This window comes from Punica granatum, chromosome 3, assembly GCF_007655135.1.
Source record: "Punica granatum isolate Tunisia-2019 chromosome 3, ASM765513v2, whole genome shotgun sequence".
NCBI lineage: Eukaryota > Viridiplantae > Streptophyta > Magnoliopsida > Myrtales > Lythraceae > Punica > Punica granatum.
In genome coordinates, this window is record NC_045129.1 from 13,436,800 (window position 1) to 13,455,202 (window position 18,403).

Below are 18,403 nucleotides of genomic sequence, written 5' to 3' on the forward strand. Positions count from 1 at the left end.
CAGGGGCAACCGATCGATCAGGATTTTTTTTTTCTTTTCTTTCTGGTAACTGATTCCTAGTCACTTTTGTCAAGTCAACGGGCTTTCTTTCTAGCCACCATACACATATATATTTCCGTTCTTTGTTGGGCTAGCTAATTGAGTGAGTCTTTCCTGTTAGGGGTAGAGGAAAAAAAATTATTGGGGCTTCGGCCCTTTAATTTTCCACCCCAAAAAAAGAAAAAGAAAAGAGTGGGCCTTGAGTTTTGATGTAAAGATTTTGTTATGATGATTGGCCGAAAAAATCAAAAACTCAACTCACCTTAACTCAGCTAAACTCTAATACTAAATACAATCAAAAAATTGTCATGGAGATCGTTTTGGAATACCACCGTGGAGAAGGAATACAACACCAACGGTGTTAGCTCCATTAGGACCAAGCTGACGTGTTTATTTGTCAGTCGGACCAACTGAGTTAAAAAGGGGAGGGAATTGAATTATTATTTAACAAAAGAGAATAATTTTAATAAAAAACAAAAGGACCAAATTGATAGTAATCATTTCTTCATTGTTAACTATGTTAGGTCCATTAGGACCAAGCTGGCGTGTTTATTTGTCAATCGGGGACTACCTTGTATTGAAGAGTTACTTGATGCAACGAAGGATCAATTTGATGTTCCAATGATCTAATTGATGTTACAAATGATTAAATTGATATACCCAAGACTAATTTGATGTTTCAAAGGATCACACTGATGTTCCTAGGAATCAAAGTGTTACTGATTTTATGCGCAAGATCAAAATGATGCAACATGCATAAATCATGGATTAAATTGATAGTTTTCTCGTATTTCTTCTTTTTTATGCCTCCGTCCTATTTCTTAATAACAAAGCCTCCTCACAAAAGATATAGGCTTGAAAGGCTTAGCAGAGCCAAGCCAATGCACACTCCGCCTTCGTCAATGGAGCCCAACCTTAATTTGGTCCACTCGTGCTCACTTCCCCCTAATGACCTGACCAAGTATCCTACGATAGTGTGCGGATTTGAATACTACGATTCTGGGGTTGTGGATGTAAGCCAAAAATACGATTGAAAAAACGACTTGCCGGCATTGAAATGACGCTTAATACCGTAAACATTTGAGGTGAGCTTTCCAATTATCCTGCATCAAGAATTTACGATTTCCGGACTATACCCTTATCAAAACTACAGTGCTGAGATTAATAATTGAAACCTACGCTGCGCCATCACAGAAGAGAAGCACCTGAAAAATTTACAGAGCAGTTTAGCCGTCAGATTCAATCATGCACTGCCCGATATGATCCAACGGCTGACGTTCTGTCAAGGGAGACCGTATTTCCGTTAATTCCATGATAATTGTAAGAAAATTCCGTCGCTGTCCTCCGTCCTCTCCTCCTTGTCTCTTCTCAGAAATCGCAGAGGAATCCCTTTCTTCATCCCGGCGAGGGCTTCTGCTCCGATCGCTGTACCGGCGATACAGAGCTCAACGGTGAAGCCACGGAGCTAGTTCCGCTTTTCCTTCAGGCTTTCGGGTTACTGCATTGCTAGTTCCTTGAGGTTTGTCTGCGGATTGCGGATTGTCTTCTGATCAGAGACTATGCTGCTGATTTTGCTGTTCCGCCTTGTCTCTTTGTCTGATTTCTCCAAGTTGATGGATTATCTCCGTGTTTGTCCCATTTTACAAGCTCTGTTGGTGCTGCCAGTTCTGTAGCTGCGGCATTTCGTTTTTGTCGTGGTTCACCCTCATGCATGCCCTACTATGTTGTGGTTAAAGTGATGAATGATGGAGTTTGGCGACGCGCAAGTGGAACGGGAGCATCCTCCTGTGTTGTTTTGCCAGTTCGTGGAATTGTAAAACTTGTTCAAATTTTAGACTTGAGATCCATTTGCTGGTTAGGGTTTTGTAGAGATTAGTTACGGAGTTTTACAAGGCAGAGACAGAGTAGAGCCATCCACATGTGGTGTTGCTTAGCTCGTGGAATCGCAAGCTTGATTAAATTTTCCAGTATAAATTTGCTGCTCGTGTTTCATGAGTTGACCCTGTTGGGTTTCATTTGCTTGATACTTGAATTTTTTTTTTTTTTTTTTTTGTATATAAGACTGCTACAATGCTACATTTGCTTAGTATGAAGGTGCTTTTCATGTTGCATTGCAGGTGAAATGGACCCCAGTAGTGATGAAGAGTCAGACTACAGCGACAGTGAGATTGATCGCCATTCTGAAAAACCATATGAGCAGCTGCAAAGTGGTGTTTTAAAGGTGAAGGGTCCAAATGGCACTTTAAGGTGCCCTTTCTGTGCTGGGAAGAAGAAGCAGGATTATAAGTATAAAGACCTACTTCAACATGCTTCTGGAGTTGCCAAAGGGGCAGCCCACAGAAGTGCCAAACAGAAGGCAAACCACCTTGCCCTTGCAAAGTACCTGGAGATTGACCTCGCCAATGAAGCCGATCTAGCTGCTCCTCCAGTTGTGCCCAAACCTACTCCAGAGACTTCGGAGAAGGATGAACGATTTGTCTGGCCTTGGATGGGTATAGTGATGAATATCGTGGTGAATGAGAAAAGTAAGGAGGAAATGGGTCATGGTGGGTATTGGCTGAACAAGTTCTCAAAGTTTAAGCCTCTTGAAGTTAATTTACTTTGGAATGAAGATGGGCTTACAGCAAATGCCATAGTGAAGTTTAATGGAGATTGGCGAGGATTCCTCGATGCCACAGAGTTTGAGAAGACATATGCCGCCGACCACCATAGTAAGACTGAGTGGAATGCACAGAAGGTGCAGCCTGATTCAAGTATTTATGTGTGGTGTGCTCGTTCCGAGGACTATGAAGCTCAAGGTGCTGTTGGTGATTACTTGCGTCAAGTGGGGAAGTTGAAAACTATAAGGGAGATTGTTGAGGAAGCTGATCAAAGTCGAAATAGCGTAGTTGCTCACCTGGCGAGCAAAATTGACATGACAAATGAAACTTTGAATGAACTGCGATACAAGTATAATGAAAAGTCTTTGTCTTTGACGAGGATGCTTGAAGAAAAAGACAGGTTGACGAATGCCTTTCTTGAAGGTCTTACTCTTTTCCCTTCTCTCCTCGTTGATGTATTACTCTCTCAATGTTTTACTCTGTGAGGAAATAGAGAAGTATGTGTTAATACTCTACGGAAACTATAAGCTCAGCCACCACTTACAGAAAATATTCACTGTAATATTCCAGTCATGGATATATTCATAATTGATTCCCCCATGTGAGATTTGCTTGAGGTTCACTAGCTTGAAATGCTGAGACAATCAACAGAAGATTTTAGCTGTTTCCATTCTCCACTCTTGCAAGTAGACTCATTGCTGTTTTGCTAATCATATGGCAGAATCAAGGAAGATGCAGCGCCTGGCACGTGATAAGATTCGGCGGATACTGGAAGAGCAAGAAAAGATGAACTATGAGCTAGAGAAGAAGAGAAGAAAAATTGACTCATGGAATAAGGAACTAAATAAACGTGAAGCCCTCACAGAGCGTGAGAGAATGAAGCTGGATGAGGATAAGAAAAAGGTAATTCTCGTTGCAGAAAACTGTTATATTAGTTTTTCCCTGTTTTCCCTTAGAATTTGATTTAAAGCCTTCTCACTTGAAAATTTTCAGTTTGTTATGCCATCACTTAAAAGCTGAGGTTTGGGTTACTTTGCTGTTTTCCCCATTTAAGATAGGGCCGAGAAGTTGAGTGCTTCTACTCCATAACATCTTTTGTTACAAGGATATACCATCTATGCTGATATATTGTCAAATTAGTAAATTCAGAACCACTTCCATGTTTCTAGGTTATCTGATTTGCATTTGTATCTTAGGAAAGCAAATTTGTTTTGTTGTTTACTTTAGAAGTAGAGTTACTTCGATGTAAGGCACGAGGTTCTTGTAAACTTCTTTGATATATGTGGCATGTATCGTGCATCTTCATGCATGCTGATCTTCTCTTTTCCTTGCAGAATGAAGTTAGGAATAGTTCACTTGAAATGGCTTCCATAGAGCAGAAGAGGGCTGATGAAAATGTTCTCAGGCTGGTAGAAGAGCAAAAGGTATGAGAATTAGATTTTAAGTTGGTAATCTTAAGAGTTTTGGAATTTGTGCTATTAATATTGATGAAAATTTATATGTTTATGCAGAGGGAAAAAGAGATGGCTTTAAGAAAGATACTTGAACTCGAGAAGCAGCTAGACACAAAGCAAAAGCTTGAGATGGAGATTGAAGAGTTAAAAGGAAAACTAGAAGTGATGAAGCATCTCGAAGATCAAAATGATGAAGCTGTTAAGACGAAAATGCAGGAAATGGCTGAGGAGTTGAAGGAAAAGGTTGAAAGCCTGGCTGAAGGCGAGGAATTAAATTCCGCGCTTCTCTGCAAGGAGCGAGAGAGCAATGATGAGCTGCAAGAAGCGCGTAAAGTCTTGATTGCGGTACTGATACTCTTGCTTTCTTCTCTAATTAGTCATACAATCGTATGTCCAATTTATCTTCTAGTTTGACCAAACATAGCCTCTTCCTTAACTGAAAGAAATGTAAATGGCATAAAAGAATTACATTTGAGGATTGGTAGTTCTTGAGTGGGCTGGAGTCCATATTTGGATTTTATTAGTTTCATAGAGGGCTTCTGGTTTCTATGAAGGGCCTGCAAGAGCTGCTTGGGGTACGGACAAATATCGGGCTTCGGAGGATGGGCGAACTCGAGAACAAGCCTTTCCAGGAAGCCTGCAAACATAAGTTTTCCCCTGATGAAGCGGAGATACAGGCCAGTACGTTAATATCATTGTGGCAGGCTCATCTCGCAGATTCCCAGTGGCACCCGTTCAAAGTTATCGAGACTAATGGGAATTATGAGGTATGACAAATGGTATCTTCTGTTCACTATCAAGGAACCGAACTCTGGATAATTAGGAACGATTGAAACTGTATGTTGCAGGAAATCATCAATGAAGATGATGAGAAACTTAGAAAACTGAAGGAGGAGTGGGGGGACATGGTCTATGGAGCAGTTGTTGCTTCCTTGAGGGAACTGAACGAGTACAACAGGAGCGGGAGATATGTAGTTTCTGAGCTCTGGAATTTCAAGGAAAACCGCAAGGCCACTTTGAAGGAGGTGATCAGCTACATTGTGAAGAGTATTAAATCGTCAAAGCGCAAGCGAACATGAGCTTCAAAGGTTCAGTCAAACTCTGCACTTGTTTGCAGTATTATGATTGACTGGGAATGATGATGAGTGCTTGACATGAGATTCTCTCCGTTCTTCTTCCCTTTCATTGCCAGGGGTCTCAAAGGATTTCGGAGATCTGTGCTCACTGTTCAGTCAAAAGAATGTCCAGTGTAGAAGAAGATGATGAGCGTTGGAGGAACGATCTGATCAATGGATCGGGATGTAATAACTGGGCTCTAACTTATGTTGCGTGTGCGAGTGATTTTCTGGAACTGTTGGTCATCTATTTCTAGTCGCGGACTATTAATGGATGTGTTAGTTCGGGGCCTTGTGGCTGATTGAATGTGTCTCGCCAAGTACAATCTGAGAATAGCAGACTCATTTGTGAACATCGATGCCCATTGGATGTCTTCTAACAAAATTTAACTCTCACTCATACAAGATATAAGATCAGAGTATCTGCAGGAGATGCAGATCCCTCTGCAGACGTTTTATTGTGTTTGGAATGTACACCGAAGCTCGGGAGTTCACGATATGTCCTGACCAACTGGAAGTTGGAAACTGCGGCAAAGAGAATTCAGGAAAGCAAGCTTTTAAATAAACAACCTTTTTCTTTTTCATTAATAATCTCATTTCAAGTGATTCTTAACATTTCTTACATTGATTAAAACAGAGCAGTCTATCTGTCAATTCTCGACACCTAAACCATACAACACACCGGCGTACTTCTCCAGTGATCCGCTAAAGAAGTTCTCTTTCAACTTCCTGAATGTACAAGCCGTGAGCAGACTATCTGATCCCGCCTGATGGCAAATCCCGACCCTCTCCACTTCCAACAGCTCCGCGAGCTTATTTAGCCCTCCGTGGAGGCTGTTGCAGAACTTCATCAGATGCTTTATATCATAGAGGGTCGGAAAGTACATGTTGATCAAGTTGAAGAACCCGGCCTGGGTATCGGGCAGATTCTGGCAAGTCAGCAGCTTGAGCAAATACCCGAAATCGTACCCACTATGGAAAGTCACCCATTGCACATTATCATTCAACACGATCCCGGAGGACATGAGCAACTCCCCGAAGCGCACCGCGTCAATGCCCCTCTCGTTGTTCTTCTCGAAATCGATCCCACTCTGTTTAAGAAGCTCGATCGACTCGGTTGCAAACACGTCCTTCCCCAGGTTGAATTCCCGGAAATTGAATTGCCAGATGCAGTACTTATCTGTCCCGCAAGTCGGCAAGTTGCCTTTCTCGTCCGAGAAGGTGAGGCCCAATTGGATCAACTTGAGGGTGTCGACGTTGCCCTTGAGGGTCTGGTAGTGATATTCGTTGGAGTTCTTGAAATTGCCCACAGGGCGGAGTACGATCCCGGGGAACTCGGTGTCCATCGCGACATAAGGGTACTCGTCGACGATCACGCGGATCAGCTCGAACTCGTGCTCGAGGTTATCGCTCCATACCTCGCGGATCTGAACCGACTCTGTCTTGGGCAAGAGCGACATTCCCAGGTTTCTGAAATTGTGCTAGAGAGGAAACGAAATCCCTTAGAAGCCTCAAACGAGCCGTTTGTAACCAAAGTCAACGAGCAAATGAAGACCAGAAACCGGATAATCGCCCCAGATCTGCACGCAATCATCACAAATTCATTAGATTTAAGCTAGGAGGCCGATTCAAATCGGGATCTAACTACGCGAATAATGCATAAATCGGGATCCGATCAAATTCGACCGAATGAGAGGCAACATCGATCGAGAAAGGTGTAGAGAAATGAATCTGACCTGTGAACAAGGAGAGATGGAGCATCGAAGCGAAGATCTGAATCGGAAGACCACCGGAGCTGGGGAGAGAGAGAGAGGGGGGAGCAGAGAGAAGCAAGAGATGATAAGGAGAAGTGGGAAATGGAAGGCCTGAATCAACCTCTCTGTCTCTCTCTAGGGTTTCAATATAATGACGAAAGGCGGCTTAAACTCTCTTCAGCGAGAGAGAGAGAGAAAGAGAGAGGGAGAAGAACGACAGGGATTTTTTATTTTTTATTTTTATGTAACTTTATTAAATTAATGTTTTTTTTCATGTTTTTCTGAATGGTTTTTGGTTTTGCTTTTGTGAAGGATGAAAACTCGGTCTTCTGACACAAAAGGGAGACATCCGTTTTCCACTTCCGGCCTTTTTCCCCCCCTTAACTATTCATTATTTTCATTTATTATTATTATTATTATTATTATTATTATTATTATTATTTATTCATATATATATATGTGTGTGTGTGTGTGTGTATATCTATGGAAAAAAGGACATGAGAGTTGAAGTGGTTGATGATCAACATGCTCTCATGGTCACTGCAAGTTGGCCACAGACTTTTTCCAGCAAAGTAATGGAAACTTTCTACTACCTCTCCATGTCGGACAGTTGAATCCACACACAATACACGCCTACACGATAGGTAAGCGATGTAGACCTTTTCGCGCCGATTCATATGACTCATGAAATCAAGTATCTCATGGATTAATAAAATGAACGGTATAATAACTATTGATTAGTTTATTTTGTAAGTAAGATTTTAAAATTTTACTTTAACTTAACTCTATTCATAATAAAATAAAATAACTCATATAAAGTTAAATGATGAGTCTCATACACAAATATTTATACTACTATATTATAATACAACTCCATAATTAATAAATTATCTACACCAATCCTTCAAAATCTGATTTTAAAATGTTACTTATATATCAAACGCAGTGTATATCACTGGTATGAAACTTCTGTCATATGAAAGGTTTTCAGTACGCTGTTTTATTTAACACTGGGTACGAGAACGAAATGGAAAAAAAGCATGCAATGATCTTACATGTTGACGTCACCGGTGTTCATATTGTTTTACTATAGTCCGATTTTTTAGTTGCCGTGAGAAGATATTGTTTCTTACATGTGTTGGCCCAATGATCTTACATGTTGACGTCATCGGGTCAAGAACGAAGTCGAATGCGTACCTGAACTCATCGTCGGAAGTCGAAGTCTTGAAGTTCGAGACTCGGGTTATCGGCCTTCTGGATCTGCACATTCGACTCTTACTTTTCCCTTCCTCTCACGCTTTTTCTTAAGCATCATGTTTTTTAGAGATATCATTTTTATTAAGGGTGGAAATTGGATGAAGGAAGAAGTGTCTTTAAGTCTCTAATGATGGGATTTGAGACTTAAACACGACGTGTGATTCGGGGACCATAACCCCTTAATTGCATTTAAGCATTCGAGGTTAGTGAAATATCTGATTCCGCTCATCATGGAATTAGAAAATACTCACGGTATTTGCACATTAAATCCCACACTCTAACGCGATGTCCTTAGACATATAATTAAAAAAAAAACTCAATCGATCACTTAATCGGGCCAATGAATAGGACCGCACGTGATACATGACCAATTAATATATATACGTTGGACCATATTATCGAACAAATTTCAACGACATCTCCTAGAAGTCATGAGTGAAAAGAAATATAGAGCAACTTCTTGTTTCTCAATCAAGTGTAGAGCACATGAAAGTTTGGTTTACTTGCATAACTTGAGGGTATTACTTATTATGTGGACATGAACAGAACAACAAAACAACATTTTTTTTTTCCTTTTAAGAATGAGGACTGCCCGAAATTTACCCAATTAATCCCATGACTCACCTAACATCCTATAAGCCCACAAGGCAGATTAAGCCGAGCACACAAACTACGTAAGTGATCTAGTAGAGTATATTTCTTGTATGATTTCATAGTACCTCGAACTTAGTATTTCTTAAGAAAGTCGCACTTTTGGACCACCAAACTAACTTTACTGAGTTAGAATAAAAGGATATAGAAAATGGATTATTACGTCAGATATCTCGTGATATTATCAATTTCTCAAATTTATCCCATAGTTGAAAAATTATCCAAAAAGATCCATGGTTTACATCTGGTTCCAAATCTATAATAACATTAATTTCTCTGTTAATTTTTAATAGTGTTGCTGATATGAAACGTAAGTGGGTCCGTTCTTGCCACTGTGGCCCTTTGCCGGGGATAGATTTGAGGAAAAAAATTAAAATCATGAGATAGATTTGAGGAAAAAAAATCATGGGATAGGTTTGAAACCTACTCACGTTTTATTGAGGGACAAATTGACAGCGTGATAGATTTGGAACAAGATGTAAATCATATGTCTTTTCGGATAATCTTTAAAGCATGGGAAATATTTGAAGAAATGGTAAAACCATGGGATATATGGCACAAAACCCTTACAGTTATTACGTTAGATATTATATGGTATTACCCGTTTCTCAAATCTATCCCATAATTTAAAAATTACCTAGAAATGCCTATGCTTTATATTTAGTTCCAAATCTATCATGACTTTAATTTTTCCGTCAACATTTAACGGTGTTGCTAATGTAGAACGTAAGTGGCTCATTCTTGCCATTGTGGCCCTTCCAAAATAGATTTGAGAAAAAAATTAAAATCATGGGATATGTTTGGAGTCCACTAACGTTTGGTTGATAGATAAATTGATGGCGTGATAAATTTGGAACAAGATATAAACGATGAGTCTTTTTGAATAATTTTTAAAACATGAGATATATTTGAGGAAATAGTAAAACCATGTGATATACACAAAAATCCCTATCGAAAATGTGACCTTACTAAGTTAGAATATAAGGATACAGCAAATGTGTTTCCTATGTTAGTGAAGTACATACAAGAAGTGCATATGTGGTATCAATTAATGTTCTTCCTGCTACAGCCATGCATTATTAGTGGAGGACAATGAAATGAGGCTTCTGGTTCAGATGCCAGGGCATGTCACACTCTTCCCCATTTATAAAGATGAGAAATTGTCTACCTAGGCCTTGCTCAAAAGGCCTCCCTCTCTACCTCAATACATCAAAACTTCACAGCTATGAGAAAAATATCCTCGAAGAATATGGTCATATTTTTCTTTTGTTTTTTTGGCGGAGTCAGGATTGCACCACGCAATATTATTTGTTGCGGAACAGGGCGACTGGGTCGATGTATTCGTTGGGCATGATTGGTTCATTGTACCATCTGTTCTAAATGGACAAGATCAAAATTAATGATTTGGACCGAGTGATTCCAATAGAAAATCTATCTGTCAAGTATCATGTGATGTTCTTCTCCCTCATGTACCGTCCAAAGTTCCCTTTCAATCCTTTTCAAACACCCCCTGCAAATTAAAGCAATGTGTTTCAAAAAGAAAAATCAGCAATATGATACGATACAAATATCATATAGTAATTTCACTAGTAGGATCGAATCCTGAAAATTTTCAGATTTATGTGGCATTTACGCACCAAAGAACCGACCCCTCTTTCTCGATCTTTTGACACATAATTTTTTTCTCCTTTAATTTATCGCTTTTATATTAGGATTTTCTCAATCCATTGAAATGTTGAGGGTAGTCGTTGAGAAAGGAAATAAAACTTCAACAAAGACCTGCATTTATTTGATTTTGAGTGTACTATTATTTTCACCAGCAATTAAGATTTCACATTTTTCTCGTTTCTTTTTATTTGAAAATAAATGAGGGAAGACATATTCATTGGTAGGGTCCGTTCAAATCAAGCCGAACGACATTCATGAACCGAGTTTCATTTATAATATTCAAATAATTTGTTTTGGTCCAACCGGATGAATCACAAAACTGATGATTCGTCAGAAGTTCAAGATCTTGCTCTCGACCAGACCCAATCAAACACGATCTTGCTCCAAAAGCTTTGTCCATGGATGATACATCATAGATGAAACTACTGATTATGCGAAGCCCTATCTTCAGTCCCGTAGATGAAACATGTTTGGAGCCGAGGTTGGCTGGACCGTAATTATACCGAGATAAGCTTAACAATATATAAGGCCTCCGTCGTAGTTTGTAGTATTTTCTTATAACCGGGAATTTTTGAGCTTTGTTCAACTAATCCTTACGGTCCATGTAAACATCTTGTAAGCCCACAAGACATGTTAATTTGACTACAACATGTCATGCATAAAAATAGCTCTCCTATGCGATTTTGCAATGACTTGAATTTGGATTTTTACCAAAGAAAGACCTTAACCATAATACCATTTCCATTAGATTATACTTTCCTTTTTTCTTTTGCTTGAAAGTTTTTAATTTACTCGAGGAAATTGGAAACAATTATTTACTAGTGTATTCTTGTTTTCTTCGTTGTGTCTATTGACTCCTTCCCCTCGGGATCTTGGCAGTTACGACGATGTTGACGTGATGACTACAAGAGATTACAATGTACATTGTCGGACATTTTGACCTTAGATTGGATAGGACGAGCATTTATCAAGTAACTTCTATTATATAAATTAATAATAAGAAAATAATTACAGTGAATGGCTTGTAAACAATTAGAAGAAAAATCAAATTGTCTGCGGAAGTTTCCTTTTACTAATTATTTGAGGTCAAATGCATGACCCATTCAATTGGGATAAAATCACTTGCTATAAATGAAAATAAACAAGTACATGATCCCCTCGCGTTAAGATTGAATACGGAGCGAATCATCGGGTTGTGGGGGAAGAGGCAGATGGCCCTTCTCTTGCAAGCTCTTGACCGTGTCGTATAAGCACTGCTTCACCGATATGAACTCCATGCCAAGGTCTCTGAGCTTCTGCGTCGAGAATTTGTACGGCTTTGCCCTCGGTTTGACCTTATCGGAACACCTGAGGTTAATGGGAAACCGTCTGATCAGCTAATTACAAATTGCAAAAGAAAAAAGATCTGCCTAAAAGACAAAAGCATCAAGAACAAATTCAGATGTAATAGTCAAGATTGATGCTGTCCAATGCTAACCAATCATATGTTTGATTTTGTCGAACTTACAGACATCGCAAAAAAAGGTTCCTCCTTAGTTTTATTCCAAAACAAATTGATTCCCACAAATAATAAAAGAGACTATAGATATGGTTGTACGTTTAGTATTTTAGTACAAGTGTGGTATTTTTTAAAAATGTTTTGTACTTTGGTTCATCAAATGTGTAGTGCTTTTTGTTTTGTATTATACACTTGAATTAAAATTTTAAAATTTTAAAAAATGCTATACACTTATACTAAAATACTAAATTATATCACTATGACACTGTGTCATGTTATAATTTTTTATCTTAAAATTGTCGCTAATTTATAACTCTACGATACCTCTTCTTTACTTTCAGTCCGATTATATATACATACTTTGCAAACTCCAGCCAAGTCATCTATGATCAGGGTTGGCCAATGGTCCATGTAATATTCTTTTGGATTAATTTGGATTGTATAATATTTGTCTAATCATTCAGAAACTGTATCTTATTAGTTAAAGTTGGTGTACCTACTCCATTGTCCAGCCAAAAACTAAAAACTAAAAGAAAAATAAAAACAATTGTGTATATATAAGAGAATAAAAGAGAAAGAACGGATTCGTCCTTATCTTTGTCTGCCATTATCTTTCTAAATCCCCTACTTTAATTTCTTTAATTTCACAACCAAAAAAGGAATAAATTACTTTATTAGGAGTCTACAAATATAAAGTTACAAAAAACAAATCTTTTGCAGGCCGAATTTTATAATAACAATTAATCTATAATTTCAGAAAGAGAGTATATTATACTAACGCACGTTCTCCCTTGATAATTGAAAGGTTCTATGTTCAACTCTCATGATATATTAATTTGTGCCCTTTTATTAGCTATTCAAATTTTTATTTCTTTATATCAAATCCGTAAATCTCTTTTATAATATTTTTTTTACAATTTGCCCTTTTAGATTATTTAAAATTTATCACCCTCTTGGACTGGTCATCTGCTAAATAAGACCACTGGATCAATATTTGACCCTCTTGCGAAGTGTTGATTCAACAGCGCTGAAGAGTTTAGAAATTTGCTGAGGGACAATTATTTCCTCTACTTTTTTTTTGGTGAATTATTTCCTCTAATCTTTTTCTCTTACGATTTGTACCCTGATATCGAGAAGCACAAAGGGCCCCGCCTATTCCAATTCGAACCAAGTCGGTCCACTAAAGGAATAAAACTCTCACAGTATGGATTTTTTCTATTCACAACATTCGAATTTGAAATCTTATTTAAGGGAACATGTGTCAAACCGCTTAAACTAACTCACGGTGGTTATTTCCTCTAATCTTTAATTGAAGTTTTTGCACTTGCTTATCAGTCAAACATGTTGATATTAATTGAAGTTCAGCGAATAGTGTAAAGCTCTTTTAAGCGAATGTGAAGTGGTCATTCAAGAAAAAGTAAAACTTACTCGGTGGGGACAGGATACTCGGGAAAGAACTTGGCGAGAATCTCGACCACATCCCCGCGGTGAAGGACGCTCTCGGCGCAGAGGTAGCGGCCGGAGGCAGAGGGGGTCTCGAAGACAAGGATGTGGGCTTGTGCCACATCGCGCACGTGTACATACGCCTGCACGGAGTTGGCATATGTCTTGGCGGAGCCAGTCAAGTACTTGAGGATGTGGAAGATGCTGGCATTGATCGTGGGCTGAAGCAGCGGCCCGAGCACCAGCACCGGGTTCACGACCACCAGGTCCACCCCTTTTTCCTTTGCAAAGTCCCATGCTGCCTGCTCTGCCACGGCCTTCCCGTAGCAGTACCAATTCTGAAAATTTTTCCAATTAACCAACTATTTTTGGAGGGAGACAACCATAATGAATTTCAAATGGATGCAAGGTGATACCTTTGTGTTCTTGCAGAACTCGAGGTCACTCCAGCATGACTCATCAACCACGGCATCGGGACTTCTATTAGGGTCCATGTAAACTGCACCGATTGACGAAGTGAAAACCACCCGTCGGCATTTGGCCTCCTCGGCCGCGATAATCACATTCTTAGTCCCGTTCACGGCAGGCTCCACCATTTCCTCCTTCACAAGTGAGATCAAACACACGGAGAGTCAGTTCCAATCTCCTTATTCCAATTTTCCAATCAACTCTTTACTAAGAAAAAAAAAAGAAAAAAAAGAAAATGGGAAGTCCCCAAAAAGCACCTACTTTGTTCACCAAGAAAAAAAAGAAAGAAAGAGAAAAATTGCACCTACTTTTGTTCGGTAAGGAATTATAATTCATTTGAAATTTCAAACCAATTAAGGTGGTTGGAGCAATTCAAAAATTCTTCTTCTTTTAGCATGTGAAAAAGCTGGAATTTTAATCCTTGAATCATGTACATGTAATTCTACATATGTAGTGACACATTTCTATACGAATCGAGCACAAAAAAAAAGGCGTATTTATCAAAAGAGAGTGTAGCACAGTGCACACGCCATCGCCTGATAATCAAAATATTCCATGTTCGATGCTTAAGTGAGACTATTCGTGCACTTTTATTAGTTATTTAGGATTTGTATTTTATCGTATTAGGTCCATAGGTCTCCTATGTAACCGAAAAAAGGATATTCTATACTAGCCTAATTTAATTATTTTTCTTTCGCTTCAAACCCAACTAGGAATGCCAGAATCAGAATTAGTCTCAACTGGACAGCTCATAGTCACGTAGATGAGAAAAAAACTAAATCAGAAAGACAATCTAATTAAAGCGGATTGATCAAGAAATCGAGATGGATTAGGACAAATTGACAATAAAAAGAATAAATAAGAACATGAAAAGACTAATGATAAATTATATTACGGGGTCATCGGTGACAGGAGAAGCAGTGTGGAAGACACCATCACAGCCATTGATGGCCTCTCTCAAACTATCAGGATCAAGTAGATCAGCCCTGCACAGCCTCAGCCTCTCCTCTGCCCCTTCTAGCTCTCTCAGATGCCCATTCTTTGGATCACCTAATTCAATGCGCAAAATTTAATTAACACGAAAATCATATTTAGAAAATCATAATTAGATTTATAATCAATGATTTAATTTATATCGGGAGATGTTTACTAAATCATAGCTACCTGGGTTCCGAACGGTTCCCTTAACGCTGTAACCTCCCTCGAGAAGCAGTTTCACCATCCATGACGCGATGAAGCCACCGGCACCTGTCACGCACACGGTCTTCCCAGAACCGGGCAAGCTGGCTTGGTCGATCAGCATGTCCGGGAATGTTTATGTGAGATGAACTGCGACTAGATCAGTGCTAACTTGCGTGTGTATCGATGTATCTATCTCCTACAGACAAATATATCGGTATTGGGAGCTCACGATCGGGCACGAGCAGAGATGGCCAAAAGGTGCTGCCATATATATACGGTGGAGTGGACTCACCTACCGCGGTGACGTAAAAATAAAATATTTATTTCATGGGGCCTCAAGGTTTTGGAATAACTCGTTCAACTCCATTTTCTTCAAAAAATAAGTACACTGCGGATAATTAGTATAAGAATAAACTATCAAATTGATATTTCAATAGTGTGTTAGTTATGAAATAGGTAGATGATTGACATCAAATTGGTCCCAAAAGACACATCCCGTCTATCATTTTACTCCACCTGTTAATAAGCTGTGAAAAATAATTCCATATAACAGTTTATGTGAAGGACACCGTTAATAAGTTTGTCTAATATAAAAAAAGAAAAGACTTCAAGGACAAAAACGATACTGGCTTTCTACTTCGAGGTTGTCCTCGACTAAAACCACGTCGTTTTTTTGGCTCCAATCTTGATTGTAAAATCTTCCAAACTTGTTTTATATCTAGATTGCATCTCTGACCAAATTTAAAATAAATAAATAAATCTCTATTGATTGTACTCCATAACTAACGTGTCAATTGCTTGAACATTACCTTTTGATGTGAACTGTTCATTGCAAGCCCACGAAAGAGAAGAACTCTTCTTTTATTTCGAATTTGATAAAAGCAATGTGCCTGTTTCTTCATAGCTTTTTTAACTTATAAAATTCGACCGTATTAGAAAAAAGAATCCATATTAAGGGCCCATAAGATCATGAAATTGAAGGGCTGGGGCTTCACCAGTAGCTACTACTCCCGTCCAAGGTCATTGATGACCTTTGAGCCACTGGCAACCTCAGGTCGGTGTGGTGGCCGCCGGTGAGGTCCCTGTCTCCATCTTTTGAGCAAATACTTTATATCAAATGATATGGTTTAATTTGAACAAAAATATATGTTTTGGCCTTAAAGAGAAGACTTGCCAAATATAATGGACGTATTTGGTACTTTTCCCTTTTCCGAATTATAAATGAGAGTTCGCTTTAGGATAGGTAGGACTGTCGAGAATTACACGAGTTAAATGAATCTATCGAGCATAAGATGAGTAAAATTAATCAAGGACAGGGAACATGACAGGTGCACCAACCCAGTGTGCTTGGTCACGTAAAGCCTCCTGTTGACTTTGACCTGGCGGAAACCAAACAACACGCAATACCATGACTTCTTTTTAACGAAGGCCTGGTCTTTCTTAATTATCTCCCGAGGACTAACCTCTAATCCATACATGACAATGAGAACTCTCGTTATAAAAAAGAAGTTTGAGGGAAGGAAAAAAAAATGTAAATCCAATGTTTACAGATTGACATAGAATAGCTATTAGTTTTTGCCGGCACGGTTTCATTTTATATTTCTCTACTTTTTTAGTGTAATTGTTTGACAATTGAAAACACCAATTCTCTTATTATAAACAAATAATAACTTTAAATAAGTAATTTCAAATTCCAAAAATTATATAAGTTAGATAATTCCATAATAATTGTAACCAACCATCTTAACTATCTAACTTACTATAACTTTTAATAAAAAATTATGGAGAGCGCCATTTGATAACCCTCATATCCGGGAAAGACGTTTTCAATTGCTCGAGTCAATCCATTTGATAACCTTCAGCTTGTTGAATTGACCTTTTAATTGCGGTTCAATGAATTTTGCAATACTGTGTCCGTGCCATATTCGACGTATTCTGCTTATTTGTCCATATTATTCTTATGCAATAATATATAATTAATATTTTTAAAGAATTAAAAAAATTTATTTGAAAGAATTCCTTGAGATATGTGATATTTTTCCAGTTCAACGTGCTACCCATATAAATATGACATGAAAATTCACTTTTCTCTCATCTTTTTATTCAATATAACTTTCCTAAACTCATGAACAATATCTCCTATTTTTCGTTGTATCAAATATCAATGCATATTACAAGGATTTTCTTTTTTAATAACGGGGAGTATCTGATCTTGCTCGGCCAATCCCTACACTACAATCCACGTGAAGCCCACGGCACAGGTAGTCTGAACACATAAGCTAACCATATTGGGGTCATCTTACAAGATTATCGACTCTTAAAGCATATTTAATATAGTACGCATTATGTCTACTTAATAAAGTTTAACATAATTTTTTTTATATCTATATAATATTCACATGTATGTCATATGTATTAATTATCAAATTTCGGACATATAAAAATGGATAAAGATTTTTCGTGCAACATGCCGATATAAACTAGTTAGTTATTAACGTGGAGATAGGCCAGAAGAGAAATTTCCACTAATTTATTCTTGCCTTTTTCTAAAAAAGCTTCCCAGTTCATACAATACTTCCTTTTGGATTAATTACCATATACGTTTATTATTATTATTTTTTCCCTTTTAAATTATCAGTTCAATTAATATTCTTCCTTTTTACATTCTTTCCCTTTGTTAAAATTAAAATTTTATGAATTTCTCATTTAAAATACTTAATTTAAATCCTTTAACGATCTTTAGATAAGAAAAAGGTGATTTAGTAATATAAAATTTAATTCTATAGATAAATTATATATATAAAATAAAATTTTATTTCTTGCATAATATACTTATTTTTTGTTAATATTAATTAACTAAAATATTTATTTTTAGCTATAATATTTAATTTTAGAATTTTAGTAGCACTTATTACGGGTATTTATTACTTGGTGTATTTTATTTTACTCTATACTAGTATTTTAACCCGTGCGTTATGCATGTTCGTTAATCATATATTTATTATCATTTTTTTTATGAGAACTAGTCGACACCTGCAATGCGCGGTAATTTCTTGTCAATTTTTGAATAACTAAAATTTTATAATTAAGACGTGAGACATATAAATGAATACGAATCTAGAAGAAATGTCAAAACTATAATTGTTCCAACTGTATATGCATGTCGGATGGATCAAATTGCTGATAGATTATGATGACGGACAGGATAGGTTCAATCCATTCGAAGTGGCTATCATAGTTGAATTTGTCGATCGATCGCCCACTTGCTCGCTCC

General features: G+C 37.8%; 3 protein-coding genes across 3 annotated transcripts; 1 reads left to right on the forward strand and 2 right to left on the reverse strand.

Annotated features, from left to right (window-relative positions):
- Window positions 1-1,359: 1,359 nt before the first annotated feature.
- LOC116200027 (factor of DNA methylation 1-like) lies at window positions 1,360-5,593 on the forward strand. Its single transcript, XM_031530686.1, has 8 exons — window positions 1,360-1,558; window positions 2,157-3,062; window positions 3,361-3,542; window positions 3,974-4,063; window positions 4,151-4,438; window positions 4,648-4,860; window positions 4,942-5,181; window positions 5,286-5,593. The coding sequence occupies exons 2-7, from the start codon at window positions 2,162-2,164 to the stop codon at window positions 5,170-5,172; spliced, it is 1,905 nt and encodes a 634-aa protein (XP_031386546.1). The 5' UTR covers window positions 1,360-1,558; window positions 2,157-2,161; the 3' UTR covers window positions 5,173-5,181; window positions 5,286-5,593.
- Window positions 5,594-5,763: 170 nt separating this feature from the next.
- LOC116200029 (probable CCR4-associated factor 1 homolog 7) lies at window positions 5,764-7,197 on the reverse strand. Its single transcript, XM_031530688.1, has 2 exons — window positions 6,945-7,197; window positions 5,764-6,788 (listed from the first exon to the last, which is right to left on the reverse strand). Exon 2 carries the CDS (start codon window positions 6,666-6,668, stop codon window positions 5,859-5,861), a length of 810 nt encoding a protein of 269 aa, XP_031386548.1. The 5' UTR covers window positions 6,669-6,788; window positions 6,945-7,197; the 3' UTR covers window positions 5,764-5,858.
- A 4,349-nt stretch (window positions 7,198-11,546) lies between these two features.
- On the reverse strand, window positions 11,547-15,379 carry LOC116200028 (cinnamoyl-CoA reductase 1-like). Its single transcript, XM_031530687.1, has 5 exons — window positions 15,112-15,379; window positions 14,843-14,997; window positions 13,896-14,081; window positions 13,465-13,817; window positions 11,547-11,885 (listed from the first exon to the last, which is right to left on the reverse strand). The coding sequence occupies exons 1-5, from the start codon at window positions 15,248-15,250 to the stop codon at window positions 11,702-11,704; spliced, it is 1,017 nt and encodes a 338-aa protein (XP_031386547.1). The 5' UTR covers window positions 15,251-15,379; the 3' UTR covers window positions 11,547-11,701.
- Window positions 15,380-18,403: the final 3,024 nt, after the last annotated feature.

Coding starts and splice junctions, on each gene's coding strand:
- LOC116200027 (XM_031530686.1), top strand. CDS start 2,162: ATGGACCCCAGTAGTGATGAAGAGTCAGACTACAGCGACAGTGAGATT. Junction 3,543..3,973: donor TGGATGAGGATAAGAAAAAG/GTAATTCTCGTT, acceptor TTTTCCTTGCAG/AATGAAGTTAGGAATAGTTC. Junction 4,439..4,647: donor CGCGTAAAGTCTTGATTGCG/GTACTGATACTC, acceptor GTTTCTATGAAG/GGCCTGCAAGAGCTGCTTGG.
- LOC116200029 (XM_031530688.1), bottom strand. CDS start 6,668: ATGTCGCTCTTGCCCAAGACAGAGTCGGTTCAGATCCGCGAGGTATGG.
- LOC116200028 (XM_031530687.1), bottom strand. CDS start 15,250: ATGCTGATCGACCAAGCCAGCTTGCCCGGTTCTGGGAAGACCGTGTGC. Junction 14,082..14,842: donor CTCCTGTCACCGATGACCCC/GTAATATAATTT, acceptor TCACTTGTGAAG/GAGGAAATGGTGGAGCCTGC. Junction 11,886..13,464: donor GAGTATCCTGTCCCCACCGA/GTAAGTTTTACT, acceptor CATTAACCTCAG/GTGTTCCGATAAGGTCAAAC.